Source organism: Castanea sativa, chromosome 10 (assembly GCF_040712315.1).
Source record: "Castanea sativa cultivar Marrone di Chiusa Pesio chromosome 10, ASM4071231v1".
Lineage (NCBI taxonomy): Eukaryota > Viridiplantae > Streptophyta > Magnoliopsida > Fagales > Fagaceae > Castanea > Castanea sativa.
Window position 1 is genome coordinate 24178994 of NC_134022.1, and position 19364 is coordinate 24198357.

The 19364-nt window shown below is 32.2% G+C and overlaps 1 protein-coding gene across 2 annotated transcripts; it reads right to left on the minus strand.

Annotated features, from left to right (window-relative positions):
• Positions 1-1984: 1984 nt before the first annotated feature.
• LOC142611749 (NAC domain-containing protein 92) lies at positions 1985-6489 on the minus strand. Of its 2 annotated transcripts, none has more exons than XM_075783871.1 (4): positions 6352-6489; positions 5951-6167; positions 5101-5372; positions 1985-2849 (listed from the first exon to the last, which is right to left on the minus strand). In XM_075783871.1, the coding sequence occupies exons 1-4, from the start codon at positions 6355-6357 to the stop codon at positions 2295-2297; spliced, it is 1050 nt and encodes a 349-aa protein (XP_075639986.1). In that variant the 5' UTR covers positions 6358-6489; the 3' UTR covers positions 1985-2294. The 2 variants fall into 2 exon arrangements, with proteins under 2 accessions (XP_075639986.1, XP_075639985.1); XM_075783870.1 differs by having other exon boundaries at positions 1985-2852.
• Positions 6490-19364: the final 12875 nt, after the last annotated feature.

Sequence of the window (19364 nt, forward strand, 5' to 3'; positions counted from 1 at the left end):
TATATATATATATATATATATATAACCGAAACCTTTGAAACTCTCACAATTTTCCACGTCAGCACAATATTTAAATAAAATTATCATTTTATTTAAATAAAATTATTTTTGTTTAGTTCAAACTTAACAAGGAGTAAAACTCTATCTCTCGAACAAGTCTAACTAAAACTCAATCTCAAACGTTGATAAGAAAAAAAAAAAACTTGAATAAATCCTATATTAAGATTATCCTAAATGTGGCTTTATTTGGATAAATATAAAAATCATCAACTATTGATAAAGTTCAACTTCTTTGGATAATAGAACAATTCTACTGCAACTTCTTTAAAAAGTAATTTTCGTATAAAAACCACCAAACTCTTTTTAGCTATCTTTTACAAGATAAAAAAATTTGCAATAATTGAAACTATTCTTTTGAATGTAACCCATTGATAAGGGTAATTTTGGAAAGGAATCAAACTCATCAGCTATGCTATAATTTTAATATAGTGGACGACGTCTACACACCCAAAGCCAACGACTCTGACCTTGACCTGTTGACTCTTCTTCCAAGCAGACGGCATTTTGAACCTGACGACTTGAACGTTCGTACAAGATAGGGATCTGACGGGATTAAGCTGACGGGAACAAAGAAGCTCCTGACGGACCCAACATGGCTTTGCTTGGACTCCACAAATTGGTATAAATGGAAACATCTTGTGCTCTACGAATAACCTTAATCGAGAAGATCTCTACAAGGAAAGAGTTCCATGAGATACGCACATTATTAAGAATCTCCTCTACAAGAAAAGATCTTCTCCTCCAAGAAATGAATGTCAACTCTATGCTACTATAAAAACTTCAAAGCCCTCACAAACCAAGGTATGCATAATTCACCACAGCTCTGACACTCTAGAGTTGTGAGAAATTCTCTAACTTGACCGTTGGAGGGCATTTGGCTGGTACCACACTGGTACTTTTCGTAGGGTCTTCTTTTTCTTCTTCTCTTTGTGTTGTACAGGTCTTGCTTAGAGCACGTGATGACCGTGTAGTTTATTGACAATTATCAGCATCATCACCCATCTTTCTTTTATATTTCTCTACTGTTTAGTCATATATATTTTGTTTTATTTCAATAATTTCTAAGCAGTGAATAATCTGATTCTTTAATATTTTGTGGTTTTTTAGAAGTTTTAATATTTGAATTTTTGAGTTTTTTTTTTTTTTTTTTTTTTCAGTATATAAAATTTTCTGACAAATTTTTTGTAAGTCATTGCACGTTCAAGTAATAACTTCATCAAATTGTAATACAAATTGAAATCATACAAGAGCAAGTCATACAAGATCAAATTATGCAATGATGTAGTTTCTTAATCAATTTAAGATTTTATAAAATTATTTTAGTCTACCTCACAAATATGTCGATTCTTGTGCATAGCACGGGTTAGCGACTAGTATTAATTAAAAGTAATACCTACCTATATATGTTTTTTTATACATAGAATTCTTAAGGTTATGTTGGACGAGTTTAAATTCAATAAAGATTTTCTTCCTATAAAACCCCCTCTGTTACTGTACACACTTCAATAAATCTTATCATATTAGATTTTCAAAATGATACAATAAATAGTTTTACATGCAAATAAAATCATAATAAATATTTATTAATTACCATAACTATCAAATGGAATTCATAGAAAAGAAACAAAAATACAAAACCATAAAAGAGTGAGAGAAAGAGAAGAAAGACATTAACTAAACTTTTCCTTATTACCAAGAAGTAAGAACCGCGCGCATACAGGTTGAATTTTTATATGATTTTATATTGTTTAATATTTATTCTCTATACCTACCTCAGAAAAATCCCATGAGATTAGTCTCAATAAAGGCACATTTTTTTTTTTTTTTTATAAATATTTTATATAGATATGATAGGAATTGAACCTATGACATCCTACTCATAATGTCAAATTTTCCACAAGCCCCTACTTACTACTAGTACTTATATAGCAAACTTCCATTGCATAAACCATTCACCTGCAAATGCATAGAAGTGTTACAATGCTTGGATAGCTAGGTTACTTGATAATCTTTTTAAGCACGGTTATTGTATCACTGAATTTAATAAATCCCTAATCGAGAAACTTTTGACTTCCATTGCTGGATGTTACCAATCCACAATGTGATTGTCAAGGGTCAACCAAATGTGTACTTAAACAGAGAAACAGAAGTATTTCTATGATCGCAACCCCTTATCTATTCTACATTTATCATAGACTGGACTAATATCCTCTATCCCGAATTCTCTCCCACACTTAGTAGGGAGGCCAGTAGTTATCTAGATCCATGCAATGGTCCATGCCGATATACCTATGACCAGGTGCGTTTGAATGATTCATTTGATCCCCACCATAGACTGCAGTTTCTGCAGCAAGAGAACTACTAGTCATCATGGAGGAATTGGCTACATCTTGTTGATGCATTCCTAGAGGAGGTTGTGCTGGTGCCATGGGCCTCAAAACTTGTTGTGTCCCTCCACCTCCAAGGTTCAAATTTAACCCTGATATTGTGAAGCACCCTCCTCCTAGTGGTAGTGGATAGTTCATCTGAGGTTGCATTTGCTGCAGGTTGACACTAGGTGATCCAGTGCCGCCGCCTCTAAAAACCCTCGTGAGTTCTGCTAGTTCTGCATTGCTCATGTAACTCTTTCCGTAAGGGAACTGACCAGGATCTCCCAGCTGCATCATTGGTTGTGGTAGAACACTTGGACCTATTTCCAGGTTGTAGGAATTCACTGCTCTTGATTGGGTTGAGGGAAATTTTTTTGCTCCAGCACTTTTCTGGAACACACGGCAAACCACCCATTCATCCTGCTGTACACAACAACAAGCTCACGCTATAAATTTCATCTGCTACCGAATCCATATACAATACATGGTATTCTGAATATAAATTCAAAATAAGTATGATATTATTTTTTCATTTGATACTTACATATTCATTTTTTGCTTCTAATTAATGAAATACAACTTCTTCTTTTTCCATGTAGTTATTTATACTATTGTTTGGCCCTAGTTTTTTAATCAGCTTTCACCAGTATTTTTGTTTAAATGTTTAAATAAATAGCATGTGCTAATTTGATTAATTTGATGTGTGAATATATAATTTAATTTAATTTTAGGAAATGATTAAAGGTTATTATTATTATTTTATTAAATAGGAAGAAAGAAGGGTAGTGTGGCAATTACGGAGATATACTTGGGCGTGATTATAGTAGTCCATGGACTACATACATGCTATAACCCTATAGGAACAAGGTGCGCTTGTTTCTAGAGGTGTGTTAGAATTTTTTTTGAGCAAAGAGTTGTGTTAGAATTTAGAACATAGAGAAAAACCATTGAATGGGTACATGGTAGAAAAAATTGAATAGGCACATCTTTACTATAATAAACCTTCTGTTACAATGACCCATTGACCTAGACTACATCCAGGGTTACTTTACTTGTATTATAAGTAAAGTTACTACAAGTAGAAATAATATTATATTATTTGCACCGTAAAATATAGTTATATTATAATGAAATTAAATCAGGATACATGACCTTGACTTGGATTGGGTTTTGATATTTTTAACATTACCCTCAAATTCAAGATGGAAGTTTGATGACACCTTGAATATGGAATGTAAGATCATTAGAAAATATGACCAAGTTGGAATAAATTGGATGTACAAAAGACTATACTCAATGCGGAGTGTAATTTATGAAACATATGTTGGTAGTAGCAAAAGGTGATGATCGACAATTGACAGTGGCCGGAGATAGCTACTATGGTTTGATGATGGTTGCACCAATGAACATAATGATGAAATAAGTAAATGAAAGTTTCATGGGTGGTTGGATGATAACAATACACTAACAATCCAATAATTAATGACATTTTGAATTACTTCCCCCACCTCCAAGAAGGCTCTTAAAATATTAAGTCAGTATAAATCCAACTTAATTGAAATCTTAAATAGTTTCACTTGAGATTTTAGTTTTTATAAATCAATATCCCGCATAATAATTATAATATTAAGTGATGTTGAAAATTTTCTTTAATAAATTAGATTTCATTATTATATACTTTAAAATTTATTTTATTCTTGTCATATTGTCATATTTTAATTTTATGTGGATTAGCTATTATCATTATTAAAAGATATATATATATATATATATATATATATATATATATATATATATATATATATATATATATAAATGGGTTTTGTATTTGCATTTTATTAATATCTCTTTAAATACGTATCTAAAAAAAAAAATGCATTTGCGTTTCATTAATATCTCTTTAAATACGTATCTAATATATATATATATATATATATATATATATATATATATATATATATATATATATATATATATATCATACTTATTAATATTTAAATAACCAAAAAAAAAAAGAAAAAGAAAAAGGCCCGGACACTGAAGATATTTTCTTTGGCCTATAACCTATGATTAAGACCAAAAAAAAAAAAAATACCGTATATGGTCCATCATTTTGCTAATTTCACATAATTGACCGTGCAGATATCAAGAGGAAAATAAGTTGAAAGAGAAAAATTCTGTTGCAATATCATGCCTGAGCAATCAATTTTACCTTCAGCTTCAGCAAAAAAAAAAGGGGGGGGGGGGGGGGGTGGGCTCAGATGAAGCATATAGATTTCATTTTTAGTGATCTTTTGCTACTTTTTTTCTTATGGTTCTTCCAAGTACGTCCAGTGAACACATGTAGAGTTTATTTAAACATATCATTATGAATTCATTCAACCAATTTTTGTGCACTTGTAAAGGTAAAAGCAAGCTTGTCTCTTCCAGTTGCGTCGTAGTGAATTAAGGATGATTATTTTTCTTTTTTCAACAAATAGGATTTGAACATTTGGGAGGATTTTATAATGGTTTGTAACACACAAAAAGTCAAGAAGCCTGTGGTAATATAGGATTTTTGTTGGGTTTCAATTATTGGGAGGGTATGGATACAGATTAAAATCTGACACATACCCTAATCTTTGATTAAACTAAAAAAAAGTGGTGCGGGAATAATGATCATATATGTTACCTTGGAATTTCTAAAGGCAGCTCTTGAGTGGATGCGATATTCATGCATGACCCAGTTGGTTTTTTCTCCTCTAGGAGCTCTTCCTCTATAGAAAACCAATGTCTTCTTCATCCCAACTAACTCTGACGTTTGGCTGTTGAAGATCTCTTTGTCTTTCCCTGTGGTCTTCCAGTAACCAGTGTTTGTGGCTCGGTTTGTTCTCACACCAGTTGGGTATTTCCGATCCCGAAGGCTGAAGAAATACCATTCTTTTTCTCCCATTTTTGCCTTCCCTAATAGGCATAACGAGTTGAACAAAAACAGATAGGAGAGGGATTCGATCGGTCAAAATTAGATAAGAATTTTGTTCAAGTTTGTTGAAGAAAAAAAAAGAAAAAGAAAAAGAGTCAAGAAATCTGTTCTCCGCATCACAAGAAACGAAGACAAAATTTTTCTTACATTATAACTTGCTAGTTTTTTGCAGGCTATTGCTAGCTAGCTAGTTTATTGAATTTAATAAGAATTCAAAATATATTCATCATTTTGTGGGAAACCCTAGATTGTCCTTGATAAATGAATATATTTAAATATGAACTACAGTTTAAAAAAAAAAAAAAAAAAAAATCCTAGATGCAACGTTTTCATATTTTCAGGAAAACACGGTCAAAATCCTTGAACCAAATTACTCATTTAATAAAATAAATAAAATCATGATGAAAGTTTTTTAAGATTGGTTTTTATTTGTAGGTGTAAAACTACATGATCAAAACTATCCTTAGAACTAGTCCTGAACCAGTCCTATAATTTTGATTGATGCCGAGATGATACTGCATGCAATTTATAAGACGGGTTTAGGTTACAACGTATATACCTGGAAGTTCCCATGGCTCGCATTTGTTAAGATCAACATCACCAATTGCCTTTCCAGTAAAACTGGCATCTGATAATTTGTTTATGAGATAGTATGTGATTAGTTCTTCATCAGTGGGATGGAATCGAAAGCCGGGTGGAAGAGTTTCCTCCTTGGCATGATCTTGATCTGCCATCTCCTTGCTTTGTTCTTTTCCTTTCTGACTACTTTGTAGCTTCTGTACCAAAGAAAAAGTGACATGAAATGAATTGTTTAGTTAAAGGTCTAGAGCCTCAAGAAACCATGGAAAGTTGAAGATGGATCTCTTTTTCTTGATATGATACCCTATAGGGTATCATATTTCTTGCTTAATGATGGCACTTGACAGTTGAAAACTTTTCAGGAGCTAAAAAGTAACTTACTTGCATGGAGAGAAGACGGATAAATCTTCGATTAGGTTTTGATGTATGTCATATCGTTTATTGACAAAAAAAGTATTATAGGTGACTTGAGGGATACTAGATAATGATGGTGCAAGAGTCTAGCTAGGGAGCTCACTGATCACCATGCACAAGAAATTTGGGAATTTAAGCTAAGGATATGTGAGATGAGGATGTGTTTGTGAAGCTCTCACCTACTATGGGTCTTCTCATACAAGCCACTTTGGCTTCGTCAAACAATGCGTTTAATTCTAATAGTCTATGATAGCAATAATAAATAAACATTTGGAAGTACTATTTGGGCTTGCATGCAAATAAGACAAAATCCCATACACCATGCCAGCTGCCAACATGCCACGTGGGTCTTCTTACCAATGGATGCATGCCACATCATCAAGTCTCATGGACAATAGCAAGCTACCTACTTAATTTCACAACATATTAAGTATTAACTTGTGATTAATTAGATTATAACATCCGTGAAATTATCACAAGTATTAGGTGAAAAGCGGATTTAGATAAATCAATTACAAAATTGACACTTATGCGTGTTGTTAATTTGGATTAATCCTCTCTAAAGTTTTCCAAGAATTATTAGAGGAGTATCACATGCACGGACAAGAATGAAAAATAGGAGAGGGTTGGGGATGGGTTCCCTAGAGTCCAAACCACAGAAATATTATAGTGATTATTTAACGGGAGGGCACTTCATTTTCCCCTAGACCATTCTCCTGGATTCCTTTCCCCTGTGTTCTTTTTGTTTTGGCTCCTTTAATTCGTGTATATGTATATTCTTTATGAAGCTTTCATTCTTAAAACAGTCACATTTGCATGCTTAAAAAAATAAATTAACAATTTTCTTTTACATTATAAGCTTTTTTTTTAAATTTATTTTTATGGGTATATCGTATATATGTATACCAAGATTTAGTTTATCATCTGATTATTCTTTTCTTACCTAGAGTTCAAAGCAAATCTTGCAGATTCATGGGCTGCAGAATTCCCATCCCTCCTAACCCAGCAGAAAGAACAAGACAAGAAACTAGAAGACACACCATGGGACTATATATATATATATAATACACCATGGGACTGTATATATAATACTCTATTAGCTTGTTTGCATGCATGTCCAAATTCGAAATTAAAGTAAAGTAGAGACCAAATTTGCGAGTGAAATTGTCCCTCACAAGCGCACACACACACACCTAGAAACAGCACACGGGCAAGGGGGCATGAATGTGAGCAATCCTATGTGATGATGTAATACGTATAACCAAATCTAATTATCATGTATTTTCTCATATCTTGACCCACTGTAGTGACGGCCTTCAATAAAAATCATAGCATTTTTCTAGGAGGAAGTCAATAATCTTCTTGGTCAATATTGTCTTGGCCAAACCACTTTAAAAACAAGCAGCCGCAGAAAAAGTATATATGGCAGAATGAGAATGGAGACCACTACAAACTAATCTTCTTCTGTTTTTAGAAGTGATACAAATAACCTAAAGATTGATATTTAGCTTCATATTCTGTTATAAAAATATAATACAAAAAATCATTATTCATCAATTGTTAACATTTAATCACAATGTATTATCTCTCTCGAAAAAAAAAAATCACAATGTATTATATGTGATCATTACGGAAAAATCACTAAGGTCATTGGATGATCTTGTGCCATCAGTAAGCTATCGAAGAAAAAGATGTAACTGTCCAAGTACATTCAACGCATTAAGATAGCAGTTACTTATTGATCCTAGACTACCATCAATACTATGACTGTTACACTCAAGATAATAATAATTTCTAATTATGTACAATAATTACCCAAATCACCTATAAAATAAACAATCTATCTCACTTACTAAGATATGAGAAAAATACAACAAAATACTATTTACATATAAAATATATGAGTTGATATTAACTGAAGTATTGGAAGCTTACCCATTAGGGATCAACCCAGTGGTGTCTTCAATTAGCTTTATTTTTCATGTAGATTTTCAAAGATCGTCAAAAGTTTTGGATTGGATGAGTGACGCAACTGATGATTTTAGACATCATCAATATGTATTACACAAACTAATGCCTAATATACAAAAGAGATAACCAAAATTCCTTAAGATTAAGTGTCACATTTGCGCATGCTTCACCTTCATGTGTGAGGATATTGTATATAACACATGTTATACACAATAATAAATTGTTGCTTAGTCGCATAATAAGTTACGAAAGTACCAAGTAAAATAACCATATTACTAGACCCATTCTTTCAACTCTTTTTTTTTATTATTTAAATTTTCCCCCATTGCTTTAGTCATGAAAGTACTAAGTAAAATAACCCAATAGCTAGACCCATTGTTTCTACTTCTTTTTTTTTTTTTTTTTTCCAGTACCTTTTTTCTTTCCTCTTCCAGCAAAGAATTCGTGCTTGATATTTTTTTCATCACGAGGTATGCTTTCTTGTTTGACTATAATCAAAGAAATTATATTTCATACGCTTGCTACCAAAAAGGAAGTTACAAGCAATCTAAAGCTGTCCGTCTATTATTCTCCTCATAAAAAGACTTGGTAACAATACATACGTAATGCTTGAGAATCCAATATTGCATGCCCTTTTGATTCTTGATAGGCTAATTTTCCAGTGATATGGTGGTGAAGACGTGAAGCCAGGGGCGTTTCTATTCCTTATTTATTCACAGGAAGTGTGTAAAGCTATAGATGATGCTCGAAAGTAATGAGTACACAATTTTGTAGGGCTAGCTTGGCTCTTCTTATTAATTCTGAACTCAAAAAAAAAAAAAAAAAAAAAGGTGGACCAAGTCCGTTATTAATTCTGCTAACAAAATGTCAGTCATGCAAATGGAAAAGAAGGTGTTTTACATGAATTCAATGGAGAAACTTTTTTTATAGTCAAATAATGCTGTTACATAGTTCAAGTGATAAGCCCAAAGTTATGGTGTTCTATGTATGGGATTCGAACCCAAACTCCATTTCCTTCCGCCTAAGTATCTATTTATCTAAAAATGATAATCATGTCGTTAATAAAAAAATTATGGATCAGTTATAATCCTTTTCTAGGAAATCAATGGATGATTGAGTCTGCTTCCTTGGGCAATGAAACTAAAGGATTTTGGAAATTAAACCAGCCTCATATTAGACATATATCTTTATATATATGTTTGTGTTTGTTTTGAAAGCTGTACAAAAATCCAACTCTGGGACATATCACATAGTATTAGTTAGGCATACTATGGCAAATTTATCAAACAAGTGTCGATGTAATTGGGGACAAGCCTTCCCTATATATATTCTGTGTATGTTTGGGTATAAAATTTTTCTTCATGTTCAGATTCATCTTTTTCCAAAAGATACTTTCATCAACTACTTCATAAAAATTATGACTACGCCCTTCAATCAGTCATTATCTCTTGATGGTGCATCTAGAAACACCCTTACCCAATCACTTGCTTTTTATTCAAGGCAATTATGATTCTGTGTTTTCTTCTCGTCAGCAATTTTATGCATTATGTTAAATATTTTTTTAGCAGCTTTCATCAATCAGAAGAAAAGAGTCAACATATACATATGTTATATGTATGACAGTGTGAGGTTTAATAATTAGATTATAGATGATCACTAAATCAGGTTAACAAAATGTTACTTAGTATTTTCTTGGATTAACATATATATGTATGTTTGATAACTAACCCTATCTCTAAAGTAGCTCACTTTTTCGTATTGTTCAAGTGCATTTGTCGGAAAATTGGGCTATAATTTAGTCATTTGGATTTCGGTGATTTTTTCTGAGGTAGGTTAGTTATGATTTTGGAAAGATTGGGAGGTTTAGAAGTGAATTATTGAACAATGGGTCTGCAAAAAATATAAACAATTGCATTAGTAGCAATCGATCACAATCTTTTGTTTACTTCTTGAACACTTCAAATATCATATTTCAAAAGGGTCATGATCACGCTTATTTTTCGCAGAGGACCCCGTAATCTTTACTGGCAAATTGATTGAAGCTGTATAGTGTAGAGCAAGGGTCTTGATCAGGCTTACATATACTGCACACATTTTTGAAAATAGAACAAGGAGGTAACTCAGATACATACTGGGACTGATTTAGGCTGTTGACTCATCAACTCAAAGTCTAACCTGTAATAGAACTATATATAGAAGTTACAAAGTTCTGCATTTGTGCCCAATGATAATTATTATCCACATAATATCTACTGCTTGAAGGATATCAGAGTGTACGGAATCCAGAATAATTGGGCTACAATTAATTAGGATTTAGAAGCACTAATTAATTACAAGGTAAATTCCATAAAAAAATAGTAGTTTTATTTTGGCATAAATGCATTGAGTAGTACTTATGAAGAAACTGAAAATGAAGTTAACAAAAAATTTCATAGAAGTTAATTGTTTTAGTGTAGGTTAAGTAGGTATACTGATAGAGCACAATATATATAACCAAGCTATAAGTGAAGATCTACAAATAAAAACATCAGTAACTCTTAGATCAACTAATACTTTTTGGAAATATATCAAGGTTCAAATTCCCTACCCTATTTAAGATGTATAAAAAAGATCAAATAAAAACAAATATATCGTGTATTGGACTGAGTAAATATTGTCTGTCTAATTAAGCGCATGCGAGATTCCTCCTTCATCTTACCGGTGAATTATGTTCAACATCTCCTATCAAAGAGTATTTCTTAAGTTTTCTTATTATAATTGGTGTAAGAAAAAATCACTCATGGAGCAGAGGTAGATTTTTGTCAGAAAGTACTGACTGTGAAGACTTCAAGGAAGACAAGAACAATTTGGCCAAGAAAGACCGCTAACTTAATTACTTGTCATCCAATTTAAACTATAAAAAACTCTCTTAAAGTTAAAATTCATGTCTTGAATCTCTTTGGAGTGTATATATTTGATTAAAACTTAAACTGACCACTGATTGAGAAACATATCCAAGCTTATAAAACTTGAAATTTACTCTACGGTACCTTTGTATATACAATTAGGGTTTTTGAGAGGATTACATGATGCTAATAATCATGGTTAACTCCACAAATAACTTAAATTGTTGCACTTTTTTGGGTGGAAGGGTGCACAATTTCTAAAATCTTGTTGACATGGATTTTGTCTTGAAACGTGACACGGTTGAAATCTTGTTATATAACCAAAATAATAAAGTAAGGTTGCGTATTCATTTGTTTCGACACCATAAAATAAATTTTTATTATAATCAAATTGCTTTGTAGTGACGATCGTAAGATACGTGTCTGATCACCATTTTCGAGAAAGATATTCACTTTTGAAAATTAAAATTATATTTTATGAAAATTTCGTCAACTCTCATGTCGAGTGGTTGATAGGTATTATATAGTCCCAAAGACGCTAAAGCGATGAGGAACCCTAAACCAATCACAAATTCATACTTGGCATGCTACTTGTCAAACACTTCAAAATGAATACCGGACTGCTGTTTTAGTTCATATTGTTACGTTTTTCCCGGTATGCTTCATCATAACAAAATGATTAAACAACTTGAATTTGTGAGATAAAAATTCAAGTAGTTGGAATAGCAAAGGATGCAAGAAAAGGATGGGGATGAGCATTATTAGCGGTGAGATAAATTTTGTTCCAAAGGGGACACAAAAAATCAAAAGAGTAGTTGCATATGAAAAAGAAAGACGAAGTTGGCTTAAGATTTACGCGTTCCAAACTTATAATAGCTACCATTTTTTTTCCTGGATTAATAAATAGATGGCTATGACTACTATACGTATGTATTGACTTCCATCTACGCAAACTTAGTATTTAGTTGTGTTGTTTCTAGCATTTCGTGTTTAGATTGCTCAGACATGTTAGGTTTGAAGTGCCACACTCTATGGACTTGGCACTATCATTCACAGCTATCATGAAGCAAACAAAAACTCATAGGGCACGTTTTGCCTTATTTTCCCTAGACTTTGAAGGTTCGCTTGAGTAATGAGACTAGAAAATCATTCATCACCAGAACTATCACTTATTTAATGTCTAAAAAATCATTCATCACCATATTTACTGTACATCATTGCCACACCATTACATGTTACAACCACTTTAATTCTTTGCATTTGAACTCTCTATAATTTATCTCATGATCTTTTAGGACATTTCATTCAAGTTATCCGCAATTGCGTGATATGTTATTCCGAATTTTCAGCTTGATAGATAGAGAAAGAATACTAATAGCTTGCGACTCTTAGGAGTTAGGATGGAAAATTTATGAGTGATGTTACAGTCATAAATTATTTTACAACAATTTTACAAAATATTGATATGACTAACCTCTTATTGGTTTTTATCTAGACCCATCATTAATATCACTTATTCATTTACCAATAATCACTCATTACATCAGCAGTTTATAAAAAAATTTGTAAAATAGTTTGTATATCTAGTATTATTCAAAACTTATGACAGATGATCATCTCTCTAAATTGGGGGATTCACATGGAATCATCATTTTATTTTATTTTTACACTAAAAAAATAGCCCCAAATTTTATTGCATCAAATTAATACAAACTCAACATGAAAAGAAAGCAAATGACTTCAATCTTAAATACAATCTAGGAAGGGAAAAAAAATCAATACTTTGGCCCTAAATAAAATCAAGGTTATTGAAATTACAATGAAAAATCCAAAAGGAAAAGTACAAGATTAAGGCTTAATTTACTTTCCTAATTTGAGTTTAAAGGTTAAGTTATAAGGTGAGAAGATGCTATATACTCACCTCACTTGATCCTAAAACCTAGGGTTGTCCAAAACTGAACTGGCCTAATCAATACGTCTAGGGATGACAATGGGGAGGGGCAGGGCTGAAGCATGGAGTCTTTGCTCCCACACCACAAGGTTTTGTCTTACTCCATCCCCATCTCACCCCGCATGACGGGAAAAATTTTCTTACCCCATCCCCACCCTTTAGGGCCCACAAAACCTCACCTCATCCCGTACAACTTTACTTCTTGTTAATTTGCTCACAACTATTACAGTTCTTTTTTTTTAAAACATGTTTAATTAATAAAAAAATATACTTGAAATTACAATTAAGGGCATGCTTGGTATAATGTAATGATGATTACAATGACTATTACTATTCATTTCTTTGGTGACAACACATGAATAAAACCTTAAGTGAAATTATATTTAAGTCCAATTTACTAAATTACCATTATTTATAAATTTATATTTACACTTTTTATAGCTCTAGCTTAACAATTTATTATGTATAAATTGAAAAAAAAATTATTAAATAATATACGTCTCCTTTGTTCAAAATTAGTAACTCCATAAATGATTAAATAACATGGTGTTCATGATATGATAACAAAGTTTCAGAATATTATTTTTTTATTCGGCATGGAACTATAATAGTCTTGAACTATTTTATAGGACTGGGTTTTGAATTTATAGGGGGTTTGGCAAATAAGAGTTCTAGAATCTACCAAGAACAATTGCATTTCATACGAATATGGATAGTTTTAAAGCATTTTGGAGACTTGAATTTCGATTGATATATATGGGTTTTGTTCTGGAAATTCATGGATGTTAATCCACTATGGGTGATCTTTGCAAAATGAACATATTTTGTTAGAAATTTTAAGTTTGATAGGTGAAAATCAGCCACATAACTTTACATACCTTTTAATTTCTATATAGAGAACCTAATTTAGCAAAAAGCCGTGGCAGTTTTTGTGTGGGCATTTTAGGAATATTCTTTTAGAGAGTACTGAATAGGTTAAGGAATACTCATTACATAGCTTTTGATAAGAAATAGTTATTCCTCATTTTAAAGAATAACTATTCATTAGGAATGAGTATTCCCTCTAATAAAAATATAACCAAACAATTGAATAACAATTTCTTAGGAATAGCTATTACATTGCAACGTCTATTACAGTGTACCAAACGTGCCCTAAATTTATCCCATCAAATCAAATTAGTTTTTAGCAAAAACTAAGCAATATTATCAAAGTGTTTAACAAGACAATATCACAACAAAAAGATAAATCTCATAATATAGCATGTAACAAAATAATTCAAACTCCTAATACATAACAAAATAAAAATTGCCTAGTTCTTTAAAAATAATTTCCACTTTCTTCTATCATAATTCAATAGTATACAAATTTGTTTCTAAAAAGGATAAAAGAAAAAGTTAAAAAATCAAAGGTTAGTGATGCACGATAGTCTAAAATTGGTACTTTATTTCCAACATATCTAGAGAGTGTACGTTTTTAGACTCCTTAAAATACAAGTTGTTTAACCTAGTTATTTAGCCAAATGATTACTTAGATAAATTATTCAGATCTAGGTTAACACAAACAAATCATATCATGTAAAGCAGCGCGGAAAAGTAAATAACACACGATATGATAACCCAAGAAAACCAAACCAGTAAAAAACTTTGGGATAATTTAACCTAGCTATCTTCAAGGTAAAACAAGATCTACTATGAAAGAATTGAAGTTTTACAAAAGAACTTAGACCACTATCATCCTAATGCTACATCGAGTAGAAAACTTACTACCACGATCACGTGACAGCTCTGAGTTCACGGACTAGTACTTTCCTTGATCCATAGCAACCACAAGTACACCCACTTGTGTTTTTCTTTAAGCTCTTGAAACAGCAATTGAAGAGATCATCAAGTTCTCAACATCAATCTTGATCTTGATAACCCTAAGTATGTATGAAGATAAACACCTCTAGATCTCACAAAAGATTCACACATATAGCATATCATCGACCTCTAAAACGCGGTTAGAGTTTTTCTTTTTATATGAGACATAAAGCATAAAACCCTACACGTCAAATGAGCTTGGGTTGAGTTGGAAAACTCTGCAGAAAAACAATCTGCACAAGTTTCAATCGATCGAGTCTAATTTTCGATCGATCGAGCCTTATAGAAATTGAACAGTAATTTCCTTCAATTACTTGATTCCAACTTTACACATAAACACACTTTGAGCAACCTCAATCTAAACTTTAAGTTTTAATCATGGTTTGCCAACATTACACATTGAAGTTCTAATACATTTAGATCCTAAAGTCTTAGAACCTAACAAACTCCCCCATTGGCAATCAGTGACAAAACACATACCAAAATTGAAATGCTCAAAGTTACAAAACAACCTAATAAACAATAAACATGCCTAATAAAAAATTCAACCTAACTAGTATCCATCAGTTAAAAGTGTAGAGAGCGGCACGACTGAATAAACCTATATATTCTTAAAACACTCAACAAACACATAAACGCATATATGGAAAATACAAGTAAAACCGAAGTAAATTCTTGATTTCACAAAACAAAAAAGTAAAAGACATATATCATGAATAACCTCATAATACGAATCAATAGCCAATGTAGCACATGTGAAACAAGAAACAATAATAAAAATAAACACATAAAACAAAGTATCTTCCCTAACATATACATCCCATAAAAAATAAATACATCATGAGCCAAAAAATAAATACATCAAGAAGCACCTAGATACAATCTAAAGAAGCCCCAAAGCTCAAAAACATCAAAATGTCCCTCTATCTCCATCAATATGAATATGTATCAATATGTACTCCCCTTTTTTGTGACGAATTGTCAAAGGGCAATCGAGTCTCATCATCAAAAGGAGGTGGTGGAGTAGACCACCAAACACTCGCCAAATCCGCACACAAAGCCTGAAGCTTTATGAGCACATCCACCAAAAGTTGTCCATGTGCCGCTTGAACAATCATGACAGTATCCAACATACCCTGAATGGATGAATCATCCAAAGCAAAAGGTGGAGGATCAACATCGGCAGTGGGATCGGCATAAGCCTCAGTAGAAGGATCATTAGAAGAAGGAGGTCGAGCTGCAGCACCTGTGGAAGACTCTACTCTAGGGCGTTTAGAGCTAGTTTTTATCTGAGCTACTCTCTACTTAAGGAAGGTGGCACTTATGAGAGCTATAATATGTACGGGCTCAGACACGAGAAAATCCTCTAACCTAAATGTAACAAAATCCCTATGAATAAAAACAGGGAAGAAAAGACCATATGACTTAGAACTACTCCTATGTAACTCAACCAAAGATCGAATGAAAAGAGATGAAAAACACATAGGAGCATCAATTACAAGGGCATACAAAAATGCACATCTCTCAAGAAGAATTGTGTGCAAATGGGAAATAGGCCAGATAGAATGACAAAAAATCCGAAAAAACAAATAATGGATCTTAGTAAGCTCATAAGAGGTGATACGAGGATCAGTACCTCACTGAATGAAAGTACCGGTGAGATATGACATAATGTCATCAAAAGGAGGGGTCTCAGATAAGGGTAGACTGGTTGTCGTACCAAAAGGTATCCTAAGAGTAGAGGCCACTACTGAAAGAGTAATGGTATACTCTTCACCCCTTATCCAACTCGTCACATAGTGAGTGTTGGAGGCATTGGAGTGGACAGAAAGGTTCAAATAGAACTCTCGTATCAAGGCAACCAGAGGAGGGTACTCTATATCTATAAGAGGTAACCAGCCCCTACGCTCAAAGTTACTTCTAATCTCCCCATCAAGCTCATCTAAAAGTATCTTTCTCTCAGCCCAAACAGACCTAAATATGTTAAGTTTCTCATAGGTCTCTTGATTTTTCTCAACCCTAAACAGCTCACTATCGAAGGCTGGGGTAGAGGGGGTGGAAGCTTTCTTATTGACCCTAGTTTTTCTAACCATAGTGCTAAGAGAGTAGACACAAAAGGAAAACAAAAACAAAAAGAAACCCAAGGGCAGCCTGCATTAGACAAGGTTAGAGCATAAAAACTCAATAAATAACAATCTATATAATGCATGTAATGAAATGCAGATATGAGGCATACTCTAATGCACTGAAATTTGTTCAATTAAATATTATAAATCAACAATTGACTTGAACATAGAATTTTAGAACAAAAACCCCAAATTTTGAAAAACCCAATTTCAAAATTTTAACCAAATTGAGTAATTAATCATTACACTAGATAGAAATTATCATATAATGACATAATCAATCAATTACACAGATCAATTTTACCAAATTTTGGCTAATTGAATAAAATCCCCAATTCCATGTAGTTTCAAGCCCTAGAATTCCAAAATTTTCCTAAAACACAAATTTAATCAAATTAAAGCATGAGAATTGAGTTAATAGCATCTAGAGACAAAAACCCATGAATCAAATTAGAAAGAAAACAACCCAAGAATAAAAAATCCCATGTTCAAAAATTTTGAGAAAAATGCATGTAAATGCATGAAAAATATGATTTTAATAAAAAAGAATGGGTAAAAGAGACTTACTCAAGCTAGAAGACAAAAAAAAACTTTGAAGATTTGAGGCAGAAAGTGACAAAAAAAGTTAGATTGGATCAGTCGAGCAAAAAAAGGGAAAGAGCTTTTGAAAAGATTTGAAAAGTATGAAGAACACGTGAGAGAAAAATCTTTTTAAAAACTCTCAAACTGATTTTCGATCGGTCAAAAATTAGATTCGATCGATCAAAGAGCAACTTCAATCGATCTAGCACCAATCAAGCCAGGCAGATTGTAATCAAATTTTTTATCGCATTTTCAATCGATCGAAAAAGACATTCGATCAATCGAAAATCTAGAATTTTGAAATTTTTGAAAAACAAAACAAGTTTTACGCTGGAACCACTCAAACCACCATAATTCATGAATGAAATGCATGAGTATGAGTTTAAAAGTTTTTTAAAAACGCCAAAGTTCAACCCAGATCTTCCAAAAACAAGATTTTCAACCTTTTGTCCCCAAAACTCAAACATATAACTTATTTTGTATCAAAATCAAGGAACATATAATTTTGGATTGCCAAAACAAATTCACACTTAGTTTCATGTACTAAGTTTAACAAAGAATAACTTGTGTAATGTGTGCAACTAGCAAAAGCAAGAGATACATGTGAGGTGATAAGTAAATAGTAACAATCACATTTTCTACAGAATTCATCACATGAATATGAAAATGACTATCACCTAAAGAGTTACATCATATAACTCCCACATCTTCTAGAAAACAAGTTTGCAATCATGGAAGTTTCTTGTATTGTCTCATAATGTACACACTAATTTTATTTTATTTGAATTCATTATAACTGAGGCTACACCTTATGTTCTTTTTGTGCATGTGTTACACTTTCTCGAGCACAAAATCTTATGATATGCACTAAGATGTTCACAATTAGCTAGTAAACAGTGGTGAAATGGTTATTTATGCATTTCTCTTAGGATTTTTTAGTTCTTACAATAAAAAACATGTGACTTGAAAATTAAAATCATATGATCAAAAACTATAAATAATTTCCACTCAACATGCACCACATAGCCAAAACTAGTAAAGTACAATATAATAAGCTTATCCAAGCTAAATAAGATACACAAGCATGTTATGTAAAGATAATATGGCCAAGCTTAACTACACATCCATGATATGTAATACAAAATATATTTTTCCTTCCCTTTTCTTTTTCCTTTAAAAAAAATGGAAAAAAAAACACCTTAACATGAAATACATGAATGTAATGCAATGCAATTTTTAAAGGAAAAACAAAAACAACAAAAGAAAATGGTCACAAGGAAAAAAGAGATGAAACACAAGGACCATGTCAAAAAGACTCAATTAGATTGAGCTTTTTTCATTCAAAACCTTTTAGATGCAACTCTAGTATTGGAGTTATTATGCTGATTAGAATGATGAGCAACTCCAGGATTGAAATAAAAGTTTAATACCTTTACCAATTCACCAATAAGAACCATAGGATCTTGTGCTTAAGGCACATGTACTTTTGGCTTATTTGTTCGCTTTGTAGCTTGCAACTTGAAACAGTTTGGACGAATATGTCCAATCTTTCCACATAAATGACAAACCCAGACCGGTCTATCATGCAACTTATTCTTAGGAGAG

Excerpts from the sequence above, each read along its gene's own strand:
- LOC142611749 (XM_075783870.1), bottom strand. Across the intron at positions 5,373-5,950 it reads CGAGCCATGGGAACTTCCAG|GGAAGGCAAAAATGGGAGAA; the intron begins GTATATACGTTG and ends TATGCCTATTAG. Across the intron at positions 2,853-5,100 it reads CTGCCTTTAGAAATTCCAAG|CAGGATGAATGGGTGGTTTG; the intron begins GTAACATATATG and ends TGTTGTGTACAG.